General features: G+C 34.5%; 1 protein-coding gene across 7 annotated transcripts in view; it reads right to left on the bottom strand.

Moving 5' to 3' along the window:
• The window catches only part of PHKB (phosphorylase kinase regulatory subunit beta), a 258,715-nt gene that overhangs the window by 173,068 nt on the left and 71,093 nt on the right, over positions 1-14,554 (bottom strand). For all 7 annotated transcript variants that reach the window (XM_049620920.1, XM_049620912.1, XM_049620914.1 and 4 more), the window contains 2 exons: positions 13,778-13,885; positions 10,069-10,149 (listed from right to left, as the gene is read on the bottom strand). In XM_049620920.1, coding sequence (XP_049476877.1) covers positions 10,069-10,149; positions 13,778-13,885 — 189 coding nt within the window. The remainder of the gene's footprint in view (positions 1-10,068; positions 10,150-13,777; positions 13,886-14,554) is intronic.

Genomic DNA, 14,554 nt, shown 5'->3' with positions numbered 1-14,554 from the left:
GCATGTAATTTTAAATATACATACATACACATATGTGTGTATACATACATAAGTCAAAACGTTTCAGAATTAAATGGAGAAAAACATTCACAATCATAGTAGGAGACTGAATGAACATAACAGAAAATTGCACGACACATAAAAGTTATAAATAGCCTGATTAACAGAGTATAGCCAGAAGTATCTTTGTCATGTTTCCAGGAAATACTAACAATATTGACCATATGCTGGATCAGAAGCAAATCACAAAAAAATTTAAAGGATTGTAACTATATAGAATATGTTCTCTGACCACTGTAGATTTATACTAGAAGTCATATTAAAAAGACAGAAAATCTCTTCCAAGTGATTTCCACTTGGAAAGATTTCCAAGACAGAAAATCTTCTCCAAGTGTCTGGAAATTAAGAAATACATTTTTAAATAGCTCACTGGGAAACTGTGCATCATAATGGTGACTGGAAAATATTTTTACTGAATGATAATAAAAGTATAACTAACTTTTAGAATACAACAGAGGGAATATTTAAAGTATTAAACATATACATTAGGCAGAAGAAAATCTAAAAATCAATGATCTGAACTTCCATATAAAGAAAAACCTTGAAAGGAGATAAATTAAATATAAGGAAAGAAGAAAGGAAATAAAGATATGAGTAGAAATGGATGAAACAAAAACATACAGTAGAGAAACTCAACAAGGCTAAAAAACTGGTTCTTTAAAAAGACTAATAAAACTGAAAAAACTGTAAGACCAATCAGAAAAGAGATATCACAAATTATCAAATTTAGGAACTGAAAATAGGACATCATTACAGAACCAACAATTGTTAAAATGATAAAAGGATATTATGAAAAAATTTATGCCAATGTATTTGAGGATTTAGATTGAAAGAAATTTTTCTTGTAAAACATAATTCACTGCACCTAAAACCCCCCACATAATGGGTCAGTAATAAGTGGAGCTGAGATCAGTAAAAGTACTAAATTATATTTGAAACTTTTTATTTCTTCAAGTCACCATATATTAAGAACTGTAATTTAATACTTGTTTTCTTTTTGTTAAAATTTTTTTTTTAAGTTTATTTATTTTTGAGACAGAGAGAGACAGAGCATGAACGGGGGAGGGTCAGAGAGAGTGGGAGACACAGAATCAGAAGCAGGCTCCAGGCTCCAGGCTCTGAGCCATCAGCCCAGAGCCCGATGCGGGGCTCGAACTCATGGACCGCGAGATCGTGACCTGAGCCGAAGTCGGACGCTTAACCGACTGAGCCACCCAGGCGCCCCAGTACTTGTTTTCTTAAATATATGTTTAATAAAGGTCAAAGAAACAAAGTAAAAAAATATACTTGATTGTTTTAATATATTTTTTTTAAATTTTAAAATGTGAAGTTCAGTAAACTGGCATCTCTAAAATTTGGTTAATAACACCCAGGAAGACTATAAGACGCCAAGACACCTCAGAAAAAGAGTGCCTAAGAAGAAATAAAAGCATCTGGAAAACTAGGCTGCATCACAGCAAACATGACATAGCTATATTTTCTCATTTAACATTCACAACAAAAGAATATTGGAGTATGCTCAAATCTCTAAAATTTCTCATATATAAGGGGCTACTGGGTTCAATTTTCACATATAATTTTCCCATTTGGGTTAAAATAAACAAAAAGTGATAATATACACTCTGATTTGTTAGAAACGATTATGCTTGCTCATTAGTCTAACACAAAAAGCTCTAAATATTCTGACATCCAAAATAGTTTTTATCATTTATATATAAGCTATAAATTCCTGTAATTAAGATGACTAATACATGATGAAATATTCTTTCATACATAGGCAGGACTAAGGAATAATTTATTAAGTCACAATTGTGGTTTGCTGTACCTAAACTGTTAATGCAAACAATATTTTTTACCTAAACAGATGTCGTGCTGAATACCTGCTTTCCTGAGAGTTAGAAATTTGGTACTTGCTAGGTAGAAGGTGTTCACGTTACTAGACCCCAGTAAACACCTTGGGCAGTAACTCCCTAATGAGCTTACATGGTAGAGACAAGGTTTCAGATATGTTGTCACAATTTGATGCTGGAGGAATTAAGCATGTTCTGTGTGACTGCATCACGAAAGGACTATTAAAAGCTTGAACCTGTTTTTTCCCAGGCTTTGCTTCATGTGCCTTTTCCTTTGGCTGAGTTTGCTTTATATTCTTTGTCTATAATAAATCTCATCCACGACTATGACAACATGACAAGTCCTGCGAGTTTTTCCAGGACTCTCTCATCAACTTAGGGGTGGCCTTTGGGACCCCTGACACAGCACTACTTATTTATTTTCAAGTTACATTGAAGTAAAATTACAAGAGGGCTAAGAATCTATAATCCAGTATGACTGACTTGGTTCAAAGTCTATCCCATTTCCATGATCTCTTTTCAAGAAAACTTCTCAGTAAAGTGATTTTCTTTTCTCCCCTTCTCCTCCAATCAGGGTTACTGTTCCCACTGAAACTTTTCCTATCAAGTTCACCAGTGACTTCAGTAATGTTTGCATCATTCTTACTTATGCCTGTTGTCGTGGAATAATTATTAATGGTGTCCTCTTTCACTATCAAAAATGTCCTGGTTAAAAAAGGAATTATGTGGTCACCCCATGAATGACTACAGTGCTAAAAACAATGATCAATTCTTAGTCCTCACCTTATTTGACCTCTGGACATTACTGGATAGTTGATTATTTCCTTTTCCTAGAAGCACTTTCTTTGGTTAGCTTCTGGGATACCCCATTCCCTTGTTTACCAGTGAGCTCTCCTCCTCAAACTGCTTTGCTGGATACTATTGTTATTTCCCATATCCAGTGTGCCCAGGGTTTACTCCTTCCCTCTTCTAGCTATAGTCATACTCCAAGTAATCTCATTTAGTCCCTTGGATTTAAACATCTGAATAATGACTCCCAAATTCATATTGCCACCCCTGCCTTCTCTCTTCGACTTCTAAGTAGGCTATCCACCTGCCCATGTGATCTCTCTTTTAGTGTCTAATAGGCACCTAAAATTCAACATATCTAAAACCAAGCTCCCAATTCCTACCCATATCACCACTACACAGCCAAACCTCTTCTCCCATCTTCTCTACTATGTCAGTTAATAATATTATCCAGTTTTTTTAGACCCACAAATGTTGTGTGATCTTTAACTTTTTCTCTCATACTACTTATCTAGCCCATAAGCTAATTTTGTTGGTACCACCTTTATTTCATATCAAAAATGAAATATCTTCCACTGCCATCATGCTAGTCCAAGCTATAAATATTCTTCCCCCTGGCTATTAAAATAACTGAACTGGTCTCCCTTATTCCAATCTTGCCCTCTTATAGTCTATTCTCCACATGGAAACCAAAGTAAACCCTTTAAAACATAACTCTAATCATACCACTAACTTAAAAGCTCCCATGGCATCCTACCACACTTGAAATAAAATTCCAAGTTCTCATCACAGCATCTGACTACTCAGAAGTAATCTCTACTACTCTCTGACCATCTACTCACTCCAATGATAAAACCTTCTAGCTATTCCTCAATCACAGCAACCACATTCAATCTTGAAGGCTTAACACTTTTCTTTTCCTCTTTGAAGTGTTCTTCCTCTTATATTTGCACAACTTGTTACCTTATTTCATGAAGGTATTTGCTCAAGTGTTCTTTTTCAGAAAAGCCTAAAACTCAGTAGAGTCCTGATAACTCTACTTAAAAAAGTTTTATAATTTTATTTCTATTTTCCCCTTACACTCAAATAATTTATATGTCACTACCTGATACTGTATATTTAATCATTTATTAATTCTATTTTCCTCACTAGAATGTGGACTTCATGACGTTAGAGACTAATCTCTTTTTTCACTGCCATTTTCTCAATGTTTAGTCCACTGTAGAAACTCAGTAAATATTTGTCAAATAATTGCATTATTCATGGAAGGGTGCATAAATGAATACAGGCATCTGTACATATATAAATCTGTAAGCCCTGAGTCTTACCAGCTGCCCACATTACTTGAACATGATGATGTCACTTGACATGTGTCATACATATCTGCTCAAGGTAAACAAAGATATAAGACTTACTGTCAGTATAGAAAATGACTCTATTGCCAGACCACACAGTTTAAATCCCAGCCCTGCCACTGACTGCAGAAAAGACCTTGGACAAGCCACTTACTGGCTCTTTGCATTACCTTTGTCATTCAAATGAAGATAGAAACTATACATACCTGATAGTGTTGAAAAGATTAAATGAATTTATATATATGCAAATCACTTTGAACAGTGACAACATATAATAAATGCTATACAAACGTTAGCTGTTATTATTGCTATGTATAATTTTGAGAAATAAGAATAATAGTATCTTTCTATTTTTAGAGAAAAGTATCTGTAAATAGTTTGAGTAACATTCAGTTTTCTGTGTACATTGCTGACATGCAGGAACTAAGCATATCTTGTAACATCTCTAAAATTACTCAAAGAGATTTACTCTAACTTTTAAAAGACAGAGACCCCTCAAATTCAGCCCGTAAACCACTTCATACCAAAAAACAGCATCTATAACATAAAAGTAACTGTACAATAAACAGAAGCAAAAAAACTGCTAGTATTATAATAAAACATGCACACAAAGCAAAAGTCAAAACTCAGTAAATAATAGGAGTAAGAAAAATAATGACTATTTTTAAAATTAAAAATAAGTTTTAGTGTGTGAGGAAAAAAAATCGTATCATAAAAAAGTCTCTAACAAAGTTCAACTAAAACTATTGCTTAGAATGCTGGCTCCCAATCTTATCCAAATCCCACTAGGCTAGGTCATAAAAAACACTGTACTACCATCATGCTTTCTTGAATCACTTCCTGTGGAGGAAGCTACTTGCCATATTGTAAAGACACTCAAGCAACTCTTTGGAGAGGCCTCTTGCCAACAGCCATGTGAGTGAGTCACCTTACAGGTGGGTCCTCTAGCCTCAGGAAAACCTTCAACAACCTGACTGACAGCTTCAGTGCAACAAATGAGAGACTGCATCTCAGCACCACCCTGCATAGCTGCTCTCAAATTCCTAACCTACAAAAACTATCACATAATAAATGTTTATTAATTTTAAGCCACTAAATTCTGAGATAATTTCTCATACGTCAGTAGAGACTTAATAGATTAAGAAAGAAATTCCATGAGTCATTCAATCTGAAAACATCTGAAAAAAACTTCTAGGTCAGATGGTAGAAAGTATATTTGCAAAAAAAAAAGTAAATGACATGAGAGGCAGTCCTAAAGGAGACTCATCCAGGTCTCACGTTGAATAAGCACATGCCTTTTGAACAGCATTTTTATTAGAAGACTTACAATCTGAAGAAGTAACTGACCATTCCTGAATAAACAAGTTTTCATTCATGGAAATAATATTCAAATATATTTGTCTAAATCATGGAAAGAGCCCAAATGTCCATCAACTGATAAATGGATAAAGAAGATGTGGTTTATATATACAATGGACTACTATTTGGCAACAAGAAACAGTGAAATCCTGCCATTTGCAACAATGTGGATGGAACTGGAGGGTATTATGCTAAGTGAAATATGTCAAAGAAAGACAGACATCATATTTTTTTGCTCATAAGTGGAACTTGAGAAACTTAACAGAAGACTACGGGGGACAGTTTCAAACAGAGAGGGAGGCAAACCCATTAGAGACTCTTAAATTCAGAGAACAAACTGAGGGTTAATGACAGGTGCAGGGAGAAGGAAAAATGGGTAACGGGCATTGAGGAGGACAACTGTTAGGATGAGCACTGGGTGTTGTATGTAAGTGATGAATCACAGGAATCTATATCCCTGAAACCAAGAGCACACTGTGTACACTGTATGTTAGCTAACTTGACAATAAATTATATTAAAATATAAGAGAACTGGAGCATGCAGGACTATTTCACAAACTTCTGTCAATTCAATTGGCTTGATAGACCATTCCAAGTATTACCCCCAATTAATTCTTATTTCTCCTTAAATTTTAAGATTGTAAGAAGACTATCTGAGGTTAGTTTTTTTCTAAAATGATAGGACATTATGACTTGTGACCCATCGTTAAATAATACCAAAATTAGGGGCACCTGGGTGGATCATCGTTTAAGTGTCCAACTTGGGCTCAGGTCATGATCTCCCGGTTTGTAAGTTTGAGCCCTGCGTCGGGCTCTGTGCTGACAGCTCAGAGCCTGGAGCCTGTTTCAGATTCTGTGTCTCCCTCTTTCTGCCCCTCCCCTGCTCATGCTCTCTCTCTCTCTCTCACTCAAAGAATAAATAAACATTAAAAAAAATTAAAAAATTAATAAAAGCAAATCTAAAACTTAAGAAGGGAGAACAAAATTTTAACCTTGTATATCTTCACTTTCAAAGTCCTCTTTAATATTTATAGTTGTGGGGTCGCCAAACTGTGGTTTTCAACCTTTTAAGAAAAAATTATCTTAAACATAAAGGAAAAAATCATTTGTTATACAAATTGGGGGGTGGGTCCTTGATTTTTTAAATAAAGTAAGTTTCTCTGGACCCATTTCTGAATGATTCTTGTTTCTTTTAATCTACTTTTAGGAAATTTATTTGTGGAAAATGTCATGAAACAAGACATTGAATTACATGTGTTAGTTCATTACATTTCTCCACTCCAACAAATGTGAGTTATCTCCATTAATAGAGGGAAGGACAGACTTAGGTGAACTTTATGGTGTATATATATATATAAAAGACTTATAAACTTTTATTAAAATATGTAACTTTAACATACATTATGGGTTTCTGTCCAGATAAAGAAGAGAAAGCAAGTAAGAGTGCCAGGAAAGAACTATAGAAGGTTGCCTCTTTCACAGTTTTTTATTTATTTGTTTATTTTATTTAATTTTTTAAAAAAGTTTATTTATTTTGTGACAGAGAGACAGCGTGAGGAGGGGAGGAGCGGTGAGAGAGGGAGACGCAGAATCCGAAGTAGGCTCCAGGTTCTGAGCTGTCAGCACACAGCCCATGCGGGACTCGAACTGACAGACCACGAGATCATGACCTGAGCCGAAGTCCTACGCTCAACTGACTGAGCCACTCAAGCACCCCCACGTTTTTTTTTTTTTTTTCCTTTAAATAAAAATCCAATTTGCAAAAGTTCATGGCAATACTTCTATAGACACCAATTTATACTGGGTAACCACAAGACATGGCACATGAAAATACGCTAATGTTCCTGCCTTTAGGAAATATGTTCCCCAGCAAGATTCATGGGCTCAAACACTGGCACTCACTATTTTACACACCACCGTAAGAAGCATACCCTTAAAACAATGGTCTTGGGGCGCCTGGGTGGCTCAATTGGTTAAGCGTCCAACTTAGGCTTAGGTCATTATCTCCCAGTTTGTGAGTTCGAGTCCCGCACCGGGCTCTGTGCTGACAGCTCGGAACCTGGAGCCTGCTTCGGATTCTGTGTCTCCCCCTCTCTCTCTGCCCTTCCTATGCTTGTTCTGTGTCTCTCTTTCTCTCTCTCTTAAAAATAAATAAATAAACGTTAAAAAAAAAAAGACAATGGCCTTTTCCTTAAGGAAATACAATATGGGTACAAAGTGTATAAAAACAAGTGAATCAGGAAAGATATGATGATAAGCTGTTAAATTAAGGAAAATGATTCATTAAAAAATAGGGGCGCCTGGGTAGCTCAGTCGGTTAAGCATCTGACTTCAGCTCAGGTCATGATCTCACAGTCTGCAAGTTCGAATCCCATGTCAGGCTCTGTGCTGACAGCTCAGAGATTGGAGACTGCTTCAGATTGTGTCTCCCTCTCTCTCTGCCCCTCATCTGCTCACACTCTCTCTCTTAAAAATAAACACACAAAAAATTTTTTTTAAATAAACCAAAGTGTCGACAGTATGTATATTAAGTGTCTGTGTGTGTGTGTTGGGTATGTATGTAAACTCTGTAGTCTTCAATCCTAAAAAAATAAAGATTTGGGTAAATTAAAAATTTGACAGTAAACAGAGAAAGGTCTATAGGTTGTCCTGAGATATGATGTGGTTGGGAATGAAGAAAAGAGGCAGGGCTACAAACCTGCCATTCGGGGTATAGCTTATAATTAAAAAGAAATGGTTCCAAGTTGTACTATCTTACAAAGGATTCACTTCTCTGAAATAATTAGAGAGAAGGAATTTCATTCTCTGAAAGATTCTATGCAGGACCATTTATTGCTTCTCGATATAATTTCTGACACAGTACATGCAAACTCAAGGAAAAAGATGGTGAGCCTCAATAACATGTTTTGTTATTCTAGGATTTTAAGTATACATGTTAAAGGCCTATTGAAATTTGTTACATAAAAATTTTATATCTACTGAATAAAAACTGTAAGGGTAAGGAAAAAAATAAGAAAAAAAAAGAGAAAAGAAAGCTTAAGAAGAAGATATCAAAATTGCTTAAGTATATTCAAATCATATAAAAAAGAATGGAAAGGGTAAAGCAGTATCACATTTTTGAAAACTGTCAGTTGATAACTGAAGATTTAAAATGAACTATGGTAGTTATGGAGAAAGCAAAAAATAAAATGTTAAAAATTAAAAATTAAGACAAACTGCCAAACAAAACAATGTTACCACTAACTAAAGCAATCTTACCACTACTATCAGTGACATTACTGGGAAGCCACTTGCAATTTTCGATGTTAGTTGTTGCTTCTAATAATGGATATCTTGGAATTTCTTAGAAAAACTCTATGTGCTGGTTCTAGGAGCCTTTCTGTCCTTAGTCAGAATCAAGCTTCTTCCATTTGTTTTGTGTTTTAGGATGCTGCTTAAATTGGTCTGAAATAGGACTCTTCCACATCTTCCCCAACCCAAAATCTCTGAATACCACTATTTCACAATACTATAAAAACTGAGAACTATTTGGATGAAATAAAACATGTAATTCTTTGAGAGATCAAACAGAAGAAACCGTAAGTGGGTACTATTAATTACTTCTTTACTATTTATCTGAACATCTAAATAGACTCTCCTTACTATTAAAAAAACACAACTGGAAGGATGTAAAAGACTATACACTACTGGAGGACAGGACTACATATACCATTTCACAGCACCCTCACTGCAGTCCCATGATGACTGGGGTGTTAATTTTATAATACATTTGTTCTCCCTGAATGGATCATCGCACAGAAATAATAACAAGTATATATAGCATACCTGCTCTTTGATGGAGTCTTACTCTATGTACCATTTCAACAATAAAAACGTTTTGCTCCCACTGTGGCATATTTCAAAATGTGTCAGCATGCGCATCTGTTCAAGCATTAGTGCCTATGAAAGGGATGCTTTTCATCTTTTTAAATTTTCTAATAAGAACATTGTATTGATTTTTTAAAAAAACATCAAGAAACCTACCGAGGTTCCCACAAAAAAAATATATAAGTATCTTTTTACTTTTAAAAAGATGGATTACAAAAAGTAACAATATGAAAAAAAAAAAGACAAAAAAACTCTAAGAAAATTTGCAAATGCTATTTTACCTTCACTGTTACTAAAATTTTCTGAAAGTTACAAGTTTTTATTTCATTCAGATCACCTGAAGCAGAGACTTCATAGGTGTAAAGCTTTGCAATCTTCATATATTTCATTCATTTAAAAAAATTTTTTTTTAACGTTTGTTTATTTTTGAGACAGAGAGAGACAGAGCATGAATGGGGGAGGGTCAGAGAGAGGGAGACACAGACTCTGAAACAGGCTCCAGGCTCTGAGCTGTCAGCACAGAGCCCGACGCGGGGCTTGAACTCACTGACCGTGAGATCATGACCTGAGCCGAAGTCGGACGCTTAACCGACTGAGCCACCCAGGCGCCCCATTTCATTCATTTTTAAAGTGCTTCGCATTGAAAATATAAACATTCTTGATCCCAGATCCAAAATCCAATATCTGATTATATGAATAAGTCATTTATAAAATAAGTTTTAAAAAGGAAAAGGAAAAAAGATATTTTCAGAGATGAAATTTAGTACTAGAATTTGGGAAATTCATACCTCATCAGTGTTATAGATAATCTGGAGTCCTGAGGAAATCATTTCCACAAGGTAAAGGAGATACAGTGACACTGTATTTATCTGAAAAACAATATTAAAAGGTTAAAGGAAATAACAGAAAGACTATGTTATGAAGGAGCTAAAATTACAAGTCATTTGCTCTAATAGTGGCAAATAAAAACTATTTCTTTTTTTAGTTCCTAATAAAATCCCAGCTTTGAATATAAAACTCTAAAATCCTCAAATTCCCTGTGATGGTTAATATCTGATTAGGAAAATGGCCACAAATAGAACTGTTAGCAACTGTTTCTGTAACATTTGTTTTAGAAGATTTATTTCCAAATTCTGAGTCTAACTTACCCTACTTTGAAGTAGTTTTGCCCCACAGGCAGCTATGTAATGTCAATTCATCTCAAATGTATGTAAATGAAAAAGTTATTTGGCACGTAAGACATTAGGACTTTGCCAGTACACCATAAATAATAGGCAGCAAATCTTGAAAACAGTCTTATTCTCAGAGAATGCACAGTTGATGTAAGCAACTGCAGGGACATACTGATTTTAATCAATGGTATAGCATAGAATTTAAAATATATTTATGAACAAATGAGTTTTATAAACAAATGACATTTTTTTCTTTTAGTCTGTCTATTAAAGATAGACATTATATGATAGAAAAGAAAATAAAGACAATAATGTCCACTTTAGCAAAAAAAGATTCTCACAAAAATCCTGAAGGGGATGTGTAAATTGTCTTAAGGAAACAAATAGTGAAAGATAAACACTACAACAAAGACAAACCTTGAATATATGCTAAAGAAGCCAGTCACAAAAGACCATATATTGTATGATTCCATGTATATAAAATTTACAGAATAGGAGTATTTATAGAAATAGAAAGACTGGTGATTGCCTAGGGCGGGGGGCTTTGTGGGAGATGGGGAGTGACTGCTAATGAGCACAGATTTCTTTATGGGATAATGAGAATATTCTGAAATTGACTATGATAGTGGTTGTACAACTCTGTATTATAAAAATCAATGAATTGTACACTTTAAATAGGTGAATTGTATGTTATATGAATTGTTTCTTAATAAAGCTGTTATATAATAAACAAACACATACATAGGAAACAGTAAAAAATTAGCTAGGAAAATGATTATTTAAAAACAAAGATAAAGCACAATGTAATTTTGTCCTTATGTGATTCTAACCCAGAAGATTATTACCCTCCCACAGCTTTGGTGTCTTGTACCTTCCTCAACTTTCCTCCAATCCTTACCAAGGAACTGACAGAAAGCTGGGGCAGAAAATTATTTGTGTCTGAGACGCCTTGGACAAAGCATGCCTGTGCTGTCAGGTGTGTTGGGTATCTCTGCCCAATCATCTTTGCCTTAGACATCTTTGTCACAAGCATTTTACTGCAAACATTATCAGTGTGTATATTTTCTCCACTAAACTAAATGGCCATGAGGCAATTTGGCCGTAAAAGATAAAAAAAATAACTGGTTGACAGTTTGATTTGACAGTTTGGTTTTATTTCTCCATTGATGTGAAACTCCCACTTTTATATTATATGTCTTATATTTTCATAATCATCTTTTTGTATTCCATACTTTTTGTATTATATAAATCTTAGACCTCATAATGGTCTATGTAATGACACAGAGTTTTGAACCCACATTTCCCAGAGAACCATCAAATGTCTAGGAATAAACATGTGACAAGATGCCAAGAACAAACAACAGGGTAGATGTCTTTCACAACGCAATGCAAAGACCAATTACAAATACGCACCCTAGTATTTGGAAACTGATATCCCTCTCAGTGAAGGAAGAAATTTTAGTGAATAATGAAAAAGTATAATGCCAAATGAGGAGAAAATCAACAAGTAAGAAAGATGTATTAACTCTGAACCAAAGATTTTGAAAAAAAATGCTCAGGTACATCCAAAAAATAAAACCAGTTATTTGCACAATGTTCCCATGAATCTATACATATTTTAAATGCATTTAGCATTTGGTATTTCACAAAAAAGACTTTTTAATTTTGTCATTTGTTTTTCATGTTATATTATGTCCTTTTTAATGTCCCTCTTTTATTTTTTGTGATTTTATCTTTCAAAGTAAAATTGCCTTACAGCCAATTAGTTATGCGGTGAAAATACATGCAGCGAAAATTCTTGCAGCAAAGATGCTCACTGAAACTACCTAAAACCACCACCAGGTCCTGGCAGAGTAGGTGGCTCTCTCAGGAAGCAGAACTATCTTAGATGTCTCCTGACTTCTCAGCATTCAAAGTCCAGTGGGTGTAAGGGTCTTGTCAAGGTCCAAGTAAGCCAGACAGAAAGATACAAGATTCTGGGTTTAGGTTTTTTAGACTGACATAAACTTTTGAATGGCCTTTCTCAGAACATGGTGGAAAAGAGCTTCAAACCACTGCCAGGTTTACCCAAATATTTTCTTACATGTAAACACTGATACTGGCCTATTAGAAATGACTTCAAAGAAATTTTATCACTATGGATAACCATTTACAAACTACACTTCCAAGAGCTCTTTGCTCTCATTTCTGGGATGCTTCTGTGAGAAAATATCATCAAGTGGCAAACTGTACAGAAACAGCCAAATAACAGGTTGACCAGCATTTATTTAAAATCTGCTATGAGCCAGGCACTAAGCTTAAATTCTGGGATACAAAAATAAATGAACCATTATCTTCTGGAAATCCTATTTCAAACAGTAAACATATTTGTCAAAGCAAAAGGTACATAAAACCTAATTATGTTATAATTATAAGGAGAAGGTAGAGCAACATATAATACTAATAATTCCCCAAGGAATTGGTTAGAAATAAGTGTAAGAGTTTCTGCCACATAGAAATGGGGACACTGTGCTTTCTATGTCTAAAGAAGTCATACTAAAGTAAGACATTTCAGATCTCTAGAGAGAGAGGGACTATAAAAAGGACATACTCTTATTTTAGTAAGGAATATATGAATAATAAGTATTCTGTCCTAAAGACAGCAGAACCAAATGATGAGAAGGAAGAAAACTCATTAAAGATAAATAGCATATATAATACTTATATCCTAAAAACAAGGCAACAGGATGTCCAGCTAAAAGAAGTACACAGATATGAGGAAAAAAAAGTGAAAACAAAACAAAATCCTACAGTGCATGGTTAGCCTAGGTATAAAATTTAATATACTATATAAGACAAAATTTATAGACTCCAGCAATGCCTTTTGGAATTACATTTAAGGGTATGTTTATAGCTTTGTTGAAGGTTGATATATCAAAAATGAGCTGTCATGTAACAAAAATTTCTGATTTGCTGTTATATCACTGTCAACTGTCTTTTATTCCCTAGTTCCTACGTGTTGAAGTTCTTCTAAATTTTATAAGTACAAGCTTTTGTCATGGAAAGAACAGTGAGAGCCCTTCTTTTAGACAGTAATAATATTATAAACCATCCACTTGCCCTTTTTTGCTTGCAGACCAAGACCTCAGTCTGACTTAATGCTCAATCACAATAACTAACTCAGCCCTGGCAGTTTTCATTTCACTTCTCCATTTTATGGTTGGTTTTCTACTTTTATTTTAAACAATTTATGAAATCTATTTTATGAAATTTATAAATACCCTAAAATCTTCTACAACCTGAGTGTACACAGAGAAGAAGAAAACCTGTAGTCTTCTCCTTTTACCTGAAGATGGCCATATTCCTCATGGGAGAGGATCTCATCTCCCGTATGCACATTGAAAACAGAGTGAAGACAGGTTGCTGGGCGTGGGTCCTGCTTAAACTGCTGGACCTAGAATCAAACACAAAATTCAAATAGTACTCATAACTCACATTTTCATCCAACTTTAGAAGTTATAAATTATTTTTCATGAAACTTTTTAATGACGAAAGCTATAGCTTAAAAGCAGAGGACAGAGCAAAGCAGAAATGTTATTTTTTTCTAAAGAAAGAAAACAGAAAAAAACTCATAACTACTAATTTTAATAGTTAACATGATTGTTGAATATTTAATTATTTCACAAATAGCAAATAAAGTGTAGTAGGGACCTTGTTAATGCGGTAGCAATGGCTTTTGCAACCGTTTTGTATCATTTTATTTTAGAGTCAAATAATGGTTCAGTCTGTGGGACAGGATTTCAGTGATTACAACCCACTGTATTGCTATTTGAAAATGCTTCTATGACACTCAATGAAAAAGTGCTTCAGATCTCATTCTAATTCAGTTGGTGTTCAAAACTTCAAATGCTATTTCCTTCTCTAAGGATCACAAATTGTAACCTATGCTCCTTTCTTTTCATTTCCTTTGCCACATATACTCTCCTTACAAGACACCAATTCCAAGAGAACATAGATCATACCTGTACTTATCAACTGCATATAAAATCAAACCATTTTAGAATACTAAGTAAATACTAAATGACCTAACAGCCTCCAAGGGAAAAAAAAAATCTATCTACTT

This window comes from Panthera uncia (genome assembly GCF_023721935.1).
Source record: "Panthera uncia isolate 11264 chromosome E2 unlocalized genomic scaffold, Puncia_PCG_1.0 HiC_scaffold_19, whole genome shotgun sequence".
NCBI classification, from domain to species: domain Eukaryota; kingdom Metazoa; phylum Chordata; class Mammalia; order Carnivora; family Felidae; genus Panthera; species Panthera uncia.
The sequence above is the reverse complement of the archived record's forward strand: the minus strand, read 5'-3'. Positions and strand labels throughout refer to the sequence as shown.